Here is a 15115-nt window from a genome sequence, read left to right as displayed (position 1 = left end):
GACTGAAAGATGCTATAACATCATTCCACAAAGAAACCTACAGAACATCCAGGCTGCATTTTTATGACCACACATGACCGCCATGATACAGTGAATAGAACAGAACATCTTCATTATTCAGGGCCGCGCAGAATAACTTGTTCTTGAGGCACTGACCAGGTTCCCTATAAATTACTAGTACAGATTAATGACGTTTTTGAAAATGTTTTGAATATTTTTGAAAACAAGAGAATATTAAAGGCCACTTGTGCAGACAGTCTGTTATTTTATTGCACAGATTTCACTTAAAGAACAAAATGCACCATCAATGTTTAGAGAGTTTGGGGTCTCAGATACTGATATGCCATCAGTGTTTACACCCGTAAAGCCAAATTCAACAGCATAATTTATGTTAAACAATATCCCTTCAAGATGGCTAACAAAATGAAAATAGAGAATGCAGGAAAGGCTTTAAAAATGTGTTAATTTGAAGCACACGAAAGTGTAGGATTAAAAACTACATCATCCAAACCTGGAAACCAAAAATGTTTTGTGGAATGTCAGTCACAGTTATATTCACTTGTACTGTTATTTATCACATAATTAAAGTCTATTCGGTACATTTCCTTCATACTGATGAATTGAGAATTTCAGGAAAACCATGGTTATAAAAACGATCAAACTTACTTGAAAAAGTATGTACAGATAAATGTAAAATCACAAACTAAAAAATATCCCCACCCCTTGCCCTTGACTTACAAAAGGGAAAGTTTCCCATGGAGGGAAAGTTCCACAATCCCTCCCTCCCCACCCCATGTCCCCCGTTCTATTTTTTTCTATCGCTTATAACTAAATGACCTTGGAGCTGAAGAGGAGGGAGCGAACAGAAAGGCATCTTTATGAAGCTCCCATTGTCATCTGTAACAGTTTGAAAAGTGTCTTTTATTTCTCTCGCCACACCCACCTCAGCAATGTTTGCAAGATATTTAAAATTTAAAGAGAGAGAGGAAAATACATATACATATACACACATATGTATACATACTGGTGAACAACAAAGTAATGCCCAAGAAAAGAGCTAACAGTGGGCAAACCCTTGAGAAAAGTGTGTGGGCATTTTCTGAGCAAAAGATTTAAGGCAATAAATGGGGAGCGGGGTGTTAGACTAAAAAAATGCCAGACAGGATGCTTTTCTGGACCTTTGGCTTTGGAGCCTGGCAGCGGAGTGGGCTTCCCCCACCTGTGGCAAGCAAACCGAGGGCCGTGGGCCCAGTATCTGCAGCACCTCCATGGGCAGGCTAGCGGCCTCTTATACGTGGGCACTCTTGGCATGGGTTGGGGAGCTGGAGCCCGAAGAGTAGTAGAAACGGTTTTCACCAAACGCCTGGGCATCTCCAGCGCAGCAGACGATGACACAGCCACCCACGAGGCACAGCACGGCACCGATCCAGCCTGCGTACAGGGAGTAGCCGAAGCTCACGATGGTGGTCTCGCGGTGGGCGCACACAGGAAACCAGATGGTGGCGACGATGGCACAGAGAGCTGGAGAGATACGAGAGGGCTATGACTGGGCACACCCATCACACCCCTGACAGCGACAGGCTTCCCTTTGCTCCACATGCACGCTCCTCTGGCTTCCAATCGACTCCGACACACAGCCCTGCTCCCGTGGCAATCTGAGCCTCAAAGTTTGCATCTATAGAATCAACTGATCAAAAGCTGTGCCAAACTGCTGGGTCCTTATTTTTTCAACTGGTGGCAGAGACAAAAGGGTTCCAATGTAAAAGCCCAGAAAAAAATCATTTAAGCCAAAAGATACGTGTTTGTATTTACTTATGTATCTTCACTTTGTATATCTATACTTATAATTCTATTATTACGCTTACCTAATTGTGTTATAATTTTCTCTTTGCATATCTATTTCCCATTCCAAGTTCTGGGTTCCTTGAAGGCAGTGGCCATGTCCTACTTATGTCTGTAAAGTCAGTGTTTAACTCACTGTGAGGCACACAGTATGTGCTCGGCTTATACCAGCTGACTGACTACATGGCCTGAGGTATTCAGAAATGAGAAACAAAATGGTGCCCATTCCATTTTTCCACTCTATTGTTTCAATTTGGTCAATTCACATTACACACACCTGAAGAAGCTATGAGAATTCTCTTGCTGTGATAAACGTTGGTAGACATCAGTGGAGTGTTGGCTAAGAGCCTGAGTTTGTGTTATGCTGGTCACAATCACAAAATCTCAACATGCAATAAAGAGCATTCAGGGTAAAAGAATTTACCCATCCAAGGAGTTTATGGTATAGGTATTTGTTGTGATGGGTCACAATGGTAGAATTTTATGCTCTTCCACCAACCACCCTAACTTTCAGACTTGGTGTAGATTTGAAAGAATAAACTAAGAAATAGCTTCTGTATCATTTAGTTCTTTTCCTCCTAAGCAAAGTAGCTAAACAAGGGTAAGCAGGAGCCCATAAGAACGCTTAAAAAAAAAAATTTAAATCTCTACACCAGCACTACCAAATAGGGCACTCACTAGTTACAGGGTCTTTTAAACATTTTTCATGAGGCTAGTGGGATCAAAAAATGGAGTTTTGAATTTCAATTAATTAAAAGTTGAATAATCATATGTGGCCAGTAGCTCATGTGTTGAAAAGCACGACTCTAGACAAAGTGACTCCATAACCTCCTTTGGTATCATCTGATTTCTCACAATGACAAGCAGGACAGAAATTTTAGTTGAAGATTTAAATTGGGAAGACACATTAAAGTTGGCAGATCAAGAAAATAATAACAATGAGGCTTCCAATCATAAAACATAAAGCCTTCAATAAATTCAAAGCAGGGCACCACAACATTTGCTGCCTAGAGTATCCTTGTTTGCTTTCAACTCAGCAAGCATTTTTGACTTCTACTCACACTGAGTGATTTTCTGACTTACCTCTATGTCCAAATAGAAGAAATATAATTTTTCTTTTCACTCAATTCTAACAGCCTCATACATTAGTTCTAAACTGAACTAAAGATTGCAGCCTTACCCATTTTGAAAGACCTCTAAACGATCTCACTGCATTTGTGTAACTTGTAACATAAGCTCATTCCCCCAAGCTGGGTATAGAAACACATAAATAGATGTGATTCCTATCATAAAAAAAGTATAGATCCCAAGTGGAAGTCAGAAAGAAGAAACTGAATTTGGGGGCTTTGAGTTGCTCAAATTGGCCTTCTAATAGCCTAAATTTGCTCCATTAATTGTGTACAATTCACATATTTAATGAGTTTTTCTAGATCATCTAAGAAGCTAAAATCTGTCCACATATTAATGTCTTCATTTTTTTTCTTAGAAGAGAAAAAACAGTCATTCCAGCTTCTGTAATATGTTTGTATGAGATACCATGAGAAGATGTATTTTCCTTCTGTGAATAAAATGTTCTCAAAACGACCAGAGTTGGGGCTCCTGGGTGGCTTGGGTGGCTAAGCATCCAACTCTTGATCTTGGCTAAGGTCATGACCTCACAGAGATGGAGCCCCACATCAGGCTCTGCACTGAAGCACCGAGCCTGCTTGGGATCCTCTGTCTCCCACTCTTTCTGCTCCTTCCTCACTCATGCTCTCTTTCAAAACAAATAGATAAGCTTAATAAAATAAAATAAAATAAAATAAAATTTAATTAAAAAGAAGACTGGTATTAATTGTATCTTCCCTTTCCAGCTCAGGACCTCAAACACCTGAGCTAAAAGGGGGAAAGTCTTTTTCTCTCTTCCTCCAGTCACACATTCCAAGTGTGCCACTCACAGAGAACTCACAGAGAACAGTTTGGCTATTGTCCTCAGCAGGGCACAGAGAAAGAGAGAAGTCTTCTTCTCTGTCAGGACAAGAAACAGAAACTCTTCTAGAGCATTTCACCCAGAGAGAATTGCTCTAGATTCTTCATATCAATACATAATTGAGCTATAATCCAGTTACACACCCCTAGATCCCTAAAGTGGGCACCCATTCTGCTTGAGCAAAACAGCAACATAGCAAGTGCTTCCAAACACCCAAGCTTGATTAGAGGGAAAAGGCGGGGAGGGAAAAGGTGAATATTCCACAGGAAAAAAAATATTTGATTCCCAAACAACTGATTTAGTTCAATTCAACTAATCTTTCCTATAAACAATTAGCTGGTTTCAAAACAGTTTATGGTTCAAGTTAGGTATAATATTTTTCAATTATTCATATTTCTACATACAACACACACACACACACACACACACACACACACACACATTCACTCACAAGTATTCCCCACACTTCATGTAAACCTAACTCCAATGCAGATTTGGTATAGATTTTATAGAATAAGAGAAGAAACTGCCTCTAATTTCATTTAGTTCTTCTCCCTTTCCTAAGCAAAATACTAAGAGTATCTTCACACGGGGAAAGAATCAAGCTCAATATTCCAAAAATAACCATCAGTCTTGATTTTTACTGTTTTTAGGGATTTTGTTAGATTTTATTCCAGTGTAATTCACCAGAAAAAGGAAAAATCAGGAATATGTCTAAGCATTTAAATAATGAGCCTCTAAGGACTGGGTGAATGAACGGGTGGGTGGATGGATGAGAGGCAGTTTCATTTCAAGTCTACTTTCCACTTCAAACACATCAAAACTGACTTCCAAAATCATAAAACCTTAATGTGACTTTAACACACTTAAAGTTACAAGCTCATGATTTACCTCATTAAAGATTTCCTCCTTTAAAATCCACACAAAACAAGGCAAACGAGTGCCAGCAAAGTCTTTATTTCCTAGTAGGTACACGAACTCTGGGTAGAATTCCTGTGGCTCTCAGAGACGAACCACATCAAAACCACTGAAAGATGACAGGCTACCACACAACACGAGGGGAAATGAGAGGTTCAATACAAACAGTGACCTTCAACTGAACTCACAATGAAGAATGCTTAGAAACTAAAAAAAAATTTACTCAATTTCAGCATCGTTTGAAGGGAAAGGAGAATGTTTTAATCAGTAAAGTTAAAATGCAAGTCAAATCATTACTTAATCAAAATGTGTGAAATATTAATAAAACTGGCAACAATTTTGCGTTATTTTAATGACAGACCTGCTGGAGTTGTTTGTGCGCGCGCGCTCGCACACGCGCGCTTGCACACGCACACACACACACATTTATAATGGTTCTCCTAATTATTTGGAGAAAAGAAAGAAAATGCTTTTCTGAAAAAGTCACAATTACCCATAAGGTAAAGAAAATTGAAGTAAGATGAAGAGAAGTTTCATTGCTTTTCTTTTGGTGTCATCAGAATGCATTTTTAACGTCTCTAACAGAAGAATTTTAACACTCAAATTAATCTGTTTCTCCTCTTCTACCTTCAAAAGATGCAGTAGTGAACTGAACAAGGTGGGGGCAGAAATTAGTCATTTGGAAGGGAACAGAAAGTGAAAACTGTGGACATACTTAGCGAAAATAAAAAAAAATTTTTTTAAAAGGAATGGGGTCGGGGAGTGGAGAGGAGGAGAGCAGGGGAGAAGAAAGTTTCACTGTGTAGATGGAGATTCATCAGGACTTGGTCCTCTCACCAGTAGAATTCCCTGCTCTTTATAGAATAAATTGTTTGCCCCCTTTGGTAAGTTTCAAATAATGTAATACAATGTGTTCTTTAGTTGACAGAATACAGTCTTATTAAAAGTTAACAATGATCTTGATGTAGCCAAACACAGAAAATAGTTAGAAAGGCAATTTTAGAGCAATGAAATGTAAACAGAGCTTTTAATTTCTCTAGGGATTAGATGACACACGGTAATATATGGAGTTAAATAAATGTGATGAAGTTAAATAAAATTAGTGCATGCGTGCTTGACTTTGAAGGTAACCATTTAGAGAGAGAGGGGGAAAGACTGACAAAGAGGCCCAGAAAGGCAGAAGGGCACCAGGCTCATTTCTTCCTTCCTCCAATGAACATCTCTGTTTTCAGGCTTTGTCACGTTCAGAACTAAGAACTGACAGTACTTTTAAGAGCATTTCTAGCACCAAGCAATATTTTCATTAAAATCACATAATGTACTCTGAATGATATAAGTAATACTGGAAAAATTCTTCCTTGACATTGTATCTAAGATTTACTTCAAAGAAGTACATAGATGAAGCAGATTGGCCATGACTTTCATTATTGAAAATGAGCTTGGGCTTGTAGGGGTTCATTATACTATTTTTTCTGCCTTCATGTATGAAATTTTCCACAATAAAAACTGTTTCTTAAATCTCCCTCCATTTAAACATTTTACAACGCACTGAATGCTGCCTTCTACAATTGATGCTATTATAACATATGATCTAAATAGCAACAAACTTTAGCTTTGTGCCAGTTAACTCAAGGCAACAAGTAATGAGATTTCTAACAAGCTTTTGGTTGAAGTCATATTTATTTGTTGTTTCCTTATAATTTGAATCTAGAAAGTTTTTAGTTTTTCTTTTTATCATTTGTCATTCTCTAAATTTTGACTTAAGAAAACATAGTTGCCAAAAGACACACTCCTCTTACACAATGACTTTTATGAAGATCTAATATTTAAAACAACCAAGTCAATGGAATATTTGACTACATTATTTTCCTGGCCTGCTTTCAACATTTTTTCCTTTTATATCTATTTCACACATCATTATCTTTTTTTTCCATAACCTTTATTTGAAAGCCAGTCTCATGGTTATTTGTTAATTATTTTAATCACAGAATTTAGAGATAGGAGAGACCTCAATAAAGCAGGTAACTCCTCCAATTTTACCAATAAGGTCATTTTAAGCCACAACAGTACTTAAGATACCACAGCCTTCCCATTACCCATATAAAATTTTACACGCTTGTTTGTAGAAAGCTAATGAGTTTAGAGGAAGACTTTTTCCATCAGTTCTCTTAAGGCCCTGGAATTAAGAGCATCACTGTTTACTCCACACCCAAGGGTGACTTTCCTACAACTGATTCCGTGTGCATGGCAAACTCAACCTGTCCCACATTTGCACATACCTTTTATTTTACAGCAATTCCATTATTAACCTGTAAGTTTCAAGTTAAAACAACTTTTTTCCATTACAATTAGGATTCCTGGGGCCATAGTTTTAAAAAGGAGAGAAGATGAGAGGGTCTCACTTGGGATGGAATGTACACTTGCTTTCTGTCCACTCCCTACCTCGTCTCCCCAAGAACACTCAAATCAAGTACTTTCTACGTTACAGTGAGCTGAGAATGAGACCAAATCAGAACTAAGCTTGAGCATTTTCAGTTGGGCAGCTTAACATGGCTTCTTACAATGAGATAAGCAAAAAAAACCCCACTATTTATTGATCCCTACAGTCCAGTTTTTACAAAGTAAACAATGGCAATGCCTCCATTAGACGAGGATGCAACCTAGTGTTTCCAGGAACAGCTCACCGCCTCTTGACCAGTGCCATGTGTGGAGATTACCCCACAGAAAGGAGGCATCAACAAAATACCCTGTGCTTTAGCTCTCTATTTCCTCTAGCCAACAACGGCAGTGATAATAACAAGCATTTGTTGAGCATTTATTATGTGTCAGACACCAGGCTAAATAATTTGCATACCTCCTTTCACTATTCTTACCAATCTCAGATGAAAGCATTATTGTCCCATTTCACAGAAAAGCTCAGAGACATTAAGTCATGGCCCCAGTTCACACAGCTGGAAAATGGTAGCTCCGAGGTTCAGTACCGTTGGTCCGACTCCCAGTGATGAGATAAAGTAGCTCAGGGCACAGGCACCTCCTGCCTTGGCTCTTGAAAAGCCCCAGATTAGATTCGCCTCGATCCATCCTAGATCTGAGGAGTCTGCTACCTCAGGCTCCCATGCCTTCCCCTAGAGCGAGGCCAAATCCTCACACTGTTAAACTTAAGACAGTTGAGAAGATCAACAGACGTACGATTTTTTTAAGGTTTCGGAAAAATAAAAACGTTCAGGGTCGGGAAGAACTGATTTTAATTAATAGTGCTTACAGTTTCCATACCATGCCTAGTCCCCTTTGGGCAGTGACCACACTTCGGTGAGAGCACCACTGGTGACCTCTAGGATCCAGCAGGAGCCCAGCACTGGCTTCTCCGGGGGAGAGCGTCCGAAGCCCATCCAGAGCCACACAAAGGGAGCCTTCACTCACTCTAGCTCCTCCCCCCCATGCCAACAGGGCACCCGAGGCACCGGGCTCCAGAGAAGACCCAGAGGAGAGCAGCCGGTGCCACAGCTGAGACAATGAGCACTGCATTTCCAGAGCTAGCTCGCTCGGGTCAAAACAACATCCAACCTGAAGGCAAATGGCCACCCACCGAGAAAGAAATCCGATAGGAGCCATCCAGGGGGGGCAGGTGACATTGGAAATGAAAAGATACAAGAGGGCATAGGGAGGCATCCTCACCACAACCTAATAGCAAGTGGCTGGAAAGGTGCAGCCATCCTGAACGCCCCTCCGTCTTTTCAGTCAGTCTTTTCAGTCCGGCAGGAATCAGGGACTGAGGGACCACACCACTCCCCGCCCCACCGCACGCTGCAATCTGTGACCCTGTGCATATGCACCAACCAACCCACTTGCAAAGCATACAGAAAAGCTTTAATTCAGCTAGGAAGTTTCAAACAACTGGTTGCCTTTGGTTTTTTCATAAACTTTGTTATTCAACTGGACGATTCAGTTGTTTTTAGAGTTGTTCTAAATACCAATTTGTCTATAGGTACTTGCTTTTGTATCTTTATTTTCCAACAGGTTTGGGTTTTGTTTCTTTGTTTTTAGTGTATTCTCTTAGTGGATATTCTGTGTCTCTCAGATAGAAGGTCAGGATTTCTTTTTTTTTAAAATGTTTTTTTATTTATTTCTAAGAGAGAGAGAGACAGCGTGAGCAGGGGATGGTCAGAGAGAGAGGGAGACACAGAATCTGAACCAGGCTCCAGGCTCTGAGCTGGCCGTCAGCATAGAGCCCGACGCGGGGCTCGAACCCATGAACCGCGAGATCATGACCTGAGCTGAAGTTGGACGCTTAACCGACTGAGCCACCCAGGCGCCCCAATCAGAATTTCTGAAAATGAACACGTACCATGACAGGCCCCCCCTCTTGGCTGTGGCACCCTCAGAGACAGAGAGAGCCCCGGGAGGCTGCTGTAGGAATGTGCGAAAAGTAACAATGGCACCTGCCTAGGATGAGAAGGATTTCCACCTGCATTCCGCAAACCAATTTACCTGTGGAGCTTTACTCTAACTGTTGGAAAGGGAATTCGAATGTAAAGATCTGGCCTCCGAAAAGCACCGTAAAGAGGACCTTGTGAGTTAGATGAGTCGCATACTGACTGTGGGTTCCATGTGGCACTCACACACAAATTCTTTGTAGCTGGAACCAAAATGTCCGGGCCCAGATTCTTCTCTGGAAAGGACAGGGGCCCTCTGGTCTTTTTGCTCCTGTTCTCCACCCCACCCCCATACACACACACACACACACACACACACACACACACACACAAACAGGTCCCTCCTCTGAATTCTCTGTGGCTTCACAAGCCACTGAAAACCTCCATCCCTTTGCAATCTTGGTAAAGGGCATCCCTACCTCTCAAGCCCCCTTACCTCACCAACATCACTGTGTGTGACCATCACTAAGTGGCACTGACCCACATAGAACACTGACCCTTACCTTTAAGCACACGGTCTGATACCAGTTTGGGGATGGGAATTCCTTGTCTGAGGAAACCCTGACTTGCATATAACCCATATGCAGACCAGTTGCTGCTCACCTATATATCACTGCCCTCTGCAACAANACAGACTGAAACAGGCTCCAGGCTCCGAGCTGGCAGTCAGCACAGAGCCCGACGCGGGGCTCGAACCCACGAACCGCGAGATCATGACCTAAGCAAAAGTCGGACGCTTAACCGACTAAGCCACCCAGGCGCCCCCAAGAGGTGTTGTTCTTAAAATTCACACCCTTTATTAGGATTTAGAATGTGCTGAGGGAATTGGCATTCAAGAGAAAAGCAGAGAGAATGAAGTCACTGAAGAGAGCAGAGCCAGAAGCAGCCTCCCTAGGTTGTTAACTCAAGCCCTCTGTGTATAGGCACAACTAGGAAAACTGAAGGAGCACATGCCATTTCCTTGGCCTGGGCTGTCCCCCCTCTCAACCTCCACCCCTGCAATCTGTGATCTAACCTTCTCTTCAACTCTCATCACTGGGACCCTCTTCTCTGGGAAACTCCCCCAGTCTTGCTTAGTTTCCTTCCTATGTGTGCGCACAACCTGGACACCTTCTTTAGATGAGCACATGCCACATTTTCTGGAAGTATCCAAGTGCACTCCATGCAGAGACGACCTTTCTCCCCAGGGTCCCCAGTGCCGACCGGTACTCAGCAGATGCCCCCTGATTCTTCACTGAATAAAAGCCTGAATCATCACTAATGACCTACCACTCTCAACATCCCGCTTCTCCCTTGCCCTCCTCCTTCTCTACTCTTTCCTTATAGGTTAACTGAAGTTCTTGATTGTGGTTACAAATAAGAATCACCTGGAAGCTTTCCAAAAATCTTTGCTTGGTCTGATGCCCAGTAATTCCGACTCAGTTGACCTGCTAGAGGATCCGGGCGTTAAGTGTTCCCAAAGAAGAGATTCCACTGTGTTACTCTCTTCGGTCCCCCAGTCTCTCTCTTCAGTATACCCTCAAAATCCTTTTTTCCTTTTGCTTTTAAATTTATTTTCATGTCCAGTGGCCCCCACAGACATTCCTCATCCCTCTGCATAAACGACTCATGCAACAGAAAGGGATACACATTGCGGGGGTCTTTGCCTGGGTAGACTCACTTGGGTTCCTTTTACATGCTCTTGAACTCAGTGAAGCAGCATCAAGAGCTGAGATTCATCAGATTCATTTGAAGTTGGGGTGCTATGTAGAAAGCTGTCTTACCTAGCAGAATGAGCATAACGCCAGCCAGCTGGGCCCGCCTGTACTTGGCCACGCCGGGCTCATGGCCCATTCGGATGCAGGGGAGAACCGTCAGCAGGAGGAGAATGGCCGGCAGACCCAGGACTGAAGCTGCAATCATCAGGGCTCGGCAAGCCTGCACGTACCCTAGATGCAAGAGAGCACACAGAGGCGTTAGACCATGGGTCTCCCTGGATCCTGAACCCTGGCGGGGATCCTGAACCCAGCACCATCTGCCTTCCTCTGGCCCCATTCCAGGACTTTGAATGTGGTATATGTTATCTAAGATCACTTCACACATTCAACTTTTCAAGTGACTCCATGACAAAAAAGGGAGGCTGGAGGCTGGCGATACTGGACGGAGAGCTCTGGGTTAGACCGCATGTCTAATCTTTCAGGATGAAGAGGCCGAGAGTCTAACTACACTGTTAAATCACCTTATGAAAAACTCAGATTATGACTCAAATCTTCCAGGATGCCTTCTGTGAAGGTCTATGTTGACTCCAGCCTGCTTCTGATATACTCTACCTGTGTGACCTTGGGCAAATTACTGAACTGTTATGTCTTGACATTCTCTACAACTATAAAGTAAAAATATAATAATAGTATCTATGTCTCTCTAAAAGAATTCAACTAAGATTAAGTTAGTTAATTCATACAGTGCTTAGAACGGTGCCTAGCACATACTAAGTATTCCAAAAAGATTAGCTGTTATTACCAGTGTTATTACTCTATGTTATGGCAATCATTTTATACTAGGTATACTAGGTGATTTGTCCTAATCATGTGCTTTTAACTCACATTGTACATAGTGTGTGGCCCTTACTAGACTGAACTAAGACTTAGGCTTCCTCTCTTGACATCTCCCAAGAGACTTTTGTGCTTACAAATCCTGACCCCCTATTGATGGTCAGACTCCATCTCCTGTCTCACCACAGTCCCTGGGCATGCTTCCACAATGGTCTGGTATACGCTTTAAAGGCATCTCTCTGGCCCGAAGATTTCCTAGAGGGCAGACACCTGCCTTTGGTCATCATGGAGTTAACACAGTGCCCACAGCAGATGATGTAAACATACAATTATGAATTAAGGAATAAGAAGTTGAATGACAGGGGTGCCTGGGTGGCTCAGTCAGTTAAGCGTCCGACTTTGGCTCAGGCCATGATCTTGCAGTTTGAAACCCCCATCAGGCTCTGTGCTGACAGCTCAGAGCCTGGAGCCTGCTTTGGATTCTGGGTCTCCCTCTCTCTCTGCCCCTCCCTACTCATGTTTTTTTATTTTCTCTCTCTCTCTCTCCCCCCCTTTCTCTGTCTCTCAAAAATAAAAACAAGCATTAAAAATTTTTATAAAAGAAGTTGAATGGTAAGAGTGGAGGAAAAGGCAATTGAACTTTATGCTGTCAAATAAAATGCCAGGTAACAATTTCATTAAGAAAAAAATTACAATATGTGCAAATTTATGTAAGACAAATCTAACAAGATACTGGCAGAATATGGCAGACCTAAATGTATTGTTTCTCATTAAAACACTCTCCTCCAAAAATAAAGGAGGGGGTTATACTTATTACTCTCCCTTTTTTATTCAGAGGGAATTAGTGCTAGTGTGGGGGGGCAGGGTAGAGTTAAAGGCAAAGCAAATATGATCCCCAATTTCTGCCTCCACACACCAAGACTCTCATACCAAGACACAACTGCAACACCATCTCTTACTTAGCAAGATCTACTTTGCCGGAATTCAGACTCCACAGGGGTACTCTTCCAGCCATTACCCATCTCAGCTTCTTCAAAATTAAGGGTAAACAATCAATCAACTATCTATTGACTTTACTGACTTGAAGACACCCCCCCACACACACACACACACAGAGGAGCCACGGGATTCTGAAGCAGGACTTTGGACGCAAGTCCGGTGCCCCTGCAGCTTGTAGGAGAGCCAAGGTGGACACAACAGAGACAATCAACTAGCGACCCAGGTTCTGAAATTCATAGTGCAAGGCTGTCCATGTGCTAGAGGCTAAGGCCATGTCTAAAAAACCAAAGATGGACACTGAGATCTGTTCCTGTCCCCACCCAGGGATGAGGGAGGGGGACAGCAGGAAGATGAGGCCCTCCCTAAAATGTACTCCATCTGTAGGATGTAACATCACCTGTTCCCTGAAAAGAAACCACTTGGCCCTGAATGCTCAGTAAACTTAATTTCAGGGGAAGGAAGGAGACAGTGATTTTATGCTTCAATCAGATTCCTACAAATACTATGCCCGGCTTTTTGAAAAACTTATAGCTACAATTTATGAAGCCTATACTACATCAAAAGAGGTTTACATTTCTCATCTCATTAATCCCCTAAACAACTCTGAAAGATAGGTGGTTGGTTTGATTTTACTTTTTAAAGAAAGACGTTTGGGATTCATAGACACTAGTGAATTGTCCTAAATTATCCAGGTTATGAGCACTAGATCCCAGAGTCTGACCCAGGCCTACCAAGGCCACCATTAACTGAAGGTGAGTGCAGATCTGGGCTCCCCCCACCTCTATCATTCTGGAAGTTCAAAATGGAGAAGAAGAAAGTACATTGTGTGCACCAGCCCTGTTCCCCAGCAATGCCTGATGCCGGAAGGGATGGAAAGAGAGTAGGACGCCATCTTTATCTTTGAAGAATTTAAAATGTGGTAGAAAAACTTGACTCAACAATGAACAAAAATGTCAAAATGTGCCCTGATGGGAATAAGAGTCAAATACCAGAGCAGCAAGGAGGAAGGGGGGATTGATTCCAACTACAAGGACTGGGAAATAGGAGGCACCTTGGGGTGCCTATTTAAAGGGTAGAGCAGAGTCCCCAGGGAGCTCAAGGCTCACCCAGGAGACGGCACAAAGCCAAAGGCTCCCAGACGGGTCTTGGGGCCAAGTTACTCCGCTGGTTAAGACAGGCCCTTAAATGCACACCGTCCTCAAAGGCTAGAGGGGACAGAAGGCAATCCTTTAAAGGTTAAACCCACAGGCGGGGCAGAAATAAGGTGCAAAACCCTTAAGAGGAGCCTGCGACCTCGCCAATCACCCAACTGGCTCGAGGTTTACATCTGACTTGAAACTGTTGTCCAGAATTTTTCAATGNCTAGATACTTCCCTTCTCTCCGGATCCGAGACGCAGCTGGAGGGGAGCGAGCGACCCGGGGCTGCGCGCCTTCTCGAAGGGTGAGCGGGCCCTCCTGGGGGCGACAGCTCTTTCCTACTGGACCCGAGAAGTGCACAGGCAGGAAGGGGCATCACCGCAGGCCGGCGGACCGACGTCCCCACTCCGGGGCCAGCGGTGGGGGAAGTAACACACGCCCCCGGGACCTACGGGAACCGACCTGGCGGAGCTAGGAGGACCCTAACGTGGCCGGCACTCGTCGCCAGACCCACGAAGACGGAAGAACGGATAACTCGGCCTGCTCCTGTTGGGGTCGCGGGGATGCTAGTGTTTCTCTCCTCCTCGCCTCTCCGGGTGGAACCTAACGCCTGAGGGAGAAGGCCCGGCGGGGGGGGGGGGGGNGGGTAGTACAGTACTTCTGAACCACCGACGGCGGGAGCCTGAGGTAGGTGGGGTGAGCGTCAGTCGTGAACATGGAGAGAGTTCCAATGATGTGTCTACGTCTCAGTTTATTAACTTCTCGGGGTGACTTGGCCCCCGGCTACCACTATCCTCCCAAATTGCAGATAAGAAAACTGAGGCTGAGAGAGGTTAAGTTCAGGACTGCCTAAGCCTCTACAAGGTGGGGCTGAAGCTATCAAAAACGTGCCCTAAGGTCTTCAAGGCCTTGCAACGTTTCTGTGAACGCCATCTAACGCGCCCACCCCGGGTCTGCCCCGACGAGGAGGGCTCGGAGCAGCCTCTCGAGGGGCGGGATCCTTACCCGGCAGGATGAGGATGTCCACCAGGGGCTTGCAGTGGTACAGCCCCGTGGCCATGACGCAGTCTGCCCACAGCCCCTTGGAGCCCAGTTCGTCCAGCTTGCGGCAGGTGGGGATGGTGTAGCCGCAGGTCACCACCCAGTCATTGGTGGACGTGGTGACGATGATGCCGATCCAACCCACGAAGCTCGTGACGAAGCCCACCACCTGCAAGCACGTGGCCACCATCGTGGCCACCTTGGCGTCCCCGGGCCTCGGCCCTCACCAGCTGTGCGTGCGCCG

General features: G+C 43.9%; 1 protein-coding gene across 1 annotated transcript; it reads right to left on the bottom strand.

The window, feature by feature from the left end:
- Window positions 1-245: 245 nt before the first annotated feature.
- On the bottom strand, window positions 246-15109 carry CLDN11 (claudin 11). The gene is made up of 3 exons (XM_077763626.1): window positions 14836-15109; window positions 10926-11090; window positions 246-1521 (listed from the first exon to the last, which is right to left on the bottom strand). Exons 1-3 carry the CDS (start codon window positions 15059-15061, stop codon window positions 1289-1291), a joined length of 624 nt encoding a protein of 207 aa, XP_077619752.1. The 5' UTR covers window positions 15062-15109; the 3' UTR covers window positions 246-1288.
- Window positions 15110-15115: the final 6 nt, after the last annotated feature.

The sequence above is a fragment of the Crocuta crocuta genome, unplaced genomic scaffold (genome assembly GCF_008692635.1).
Source record: "Crocuta crocuta isolate KB4526 unplaced genomic scaffold, BGI_CrCroc_1.0 scaffold433, whole genome shotgun sequence".
NCBI classification, from domain to species: Eukaryota; Metazoa; Chordata; class Mammalia; order Carnivora; family Hyaenidae; genus Crocuta; species Crocuta crocuta.
Note: the sequence above shows the minus strand (reverse complement) of the source record. Positions and strands in the feature narration are given on the sequence as shown.

Coding starts and splice junctions, on each gene's coding strand:
- CLDN11 (XM_077763626.1), bottom strand. CDS start 15,061: ATGGTGGCCACGTGCTTGCAGGTGGTGGGCTTCGTCACGAGCTTCGTG. Junction 11,091..14,835: donor GGACATCCTCATCCTGCCGG/GTAAGGATCCCG, acceptor TCTTGCATCTAG/GGTACGTGCAGGCTTGCCGA. Junction 1,522..10,925: donor CGTTATGCTCATTCTGCTAG/GTAAGACAGCTT, acceptor GTATCTCTCCAG/CTCTCTGTGCCATCGTCGCC.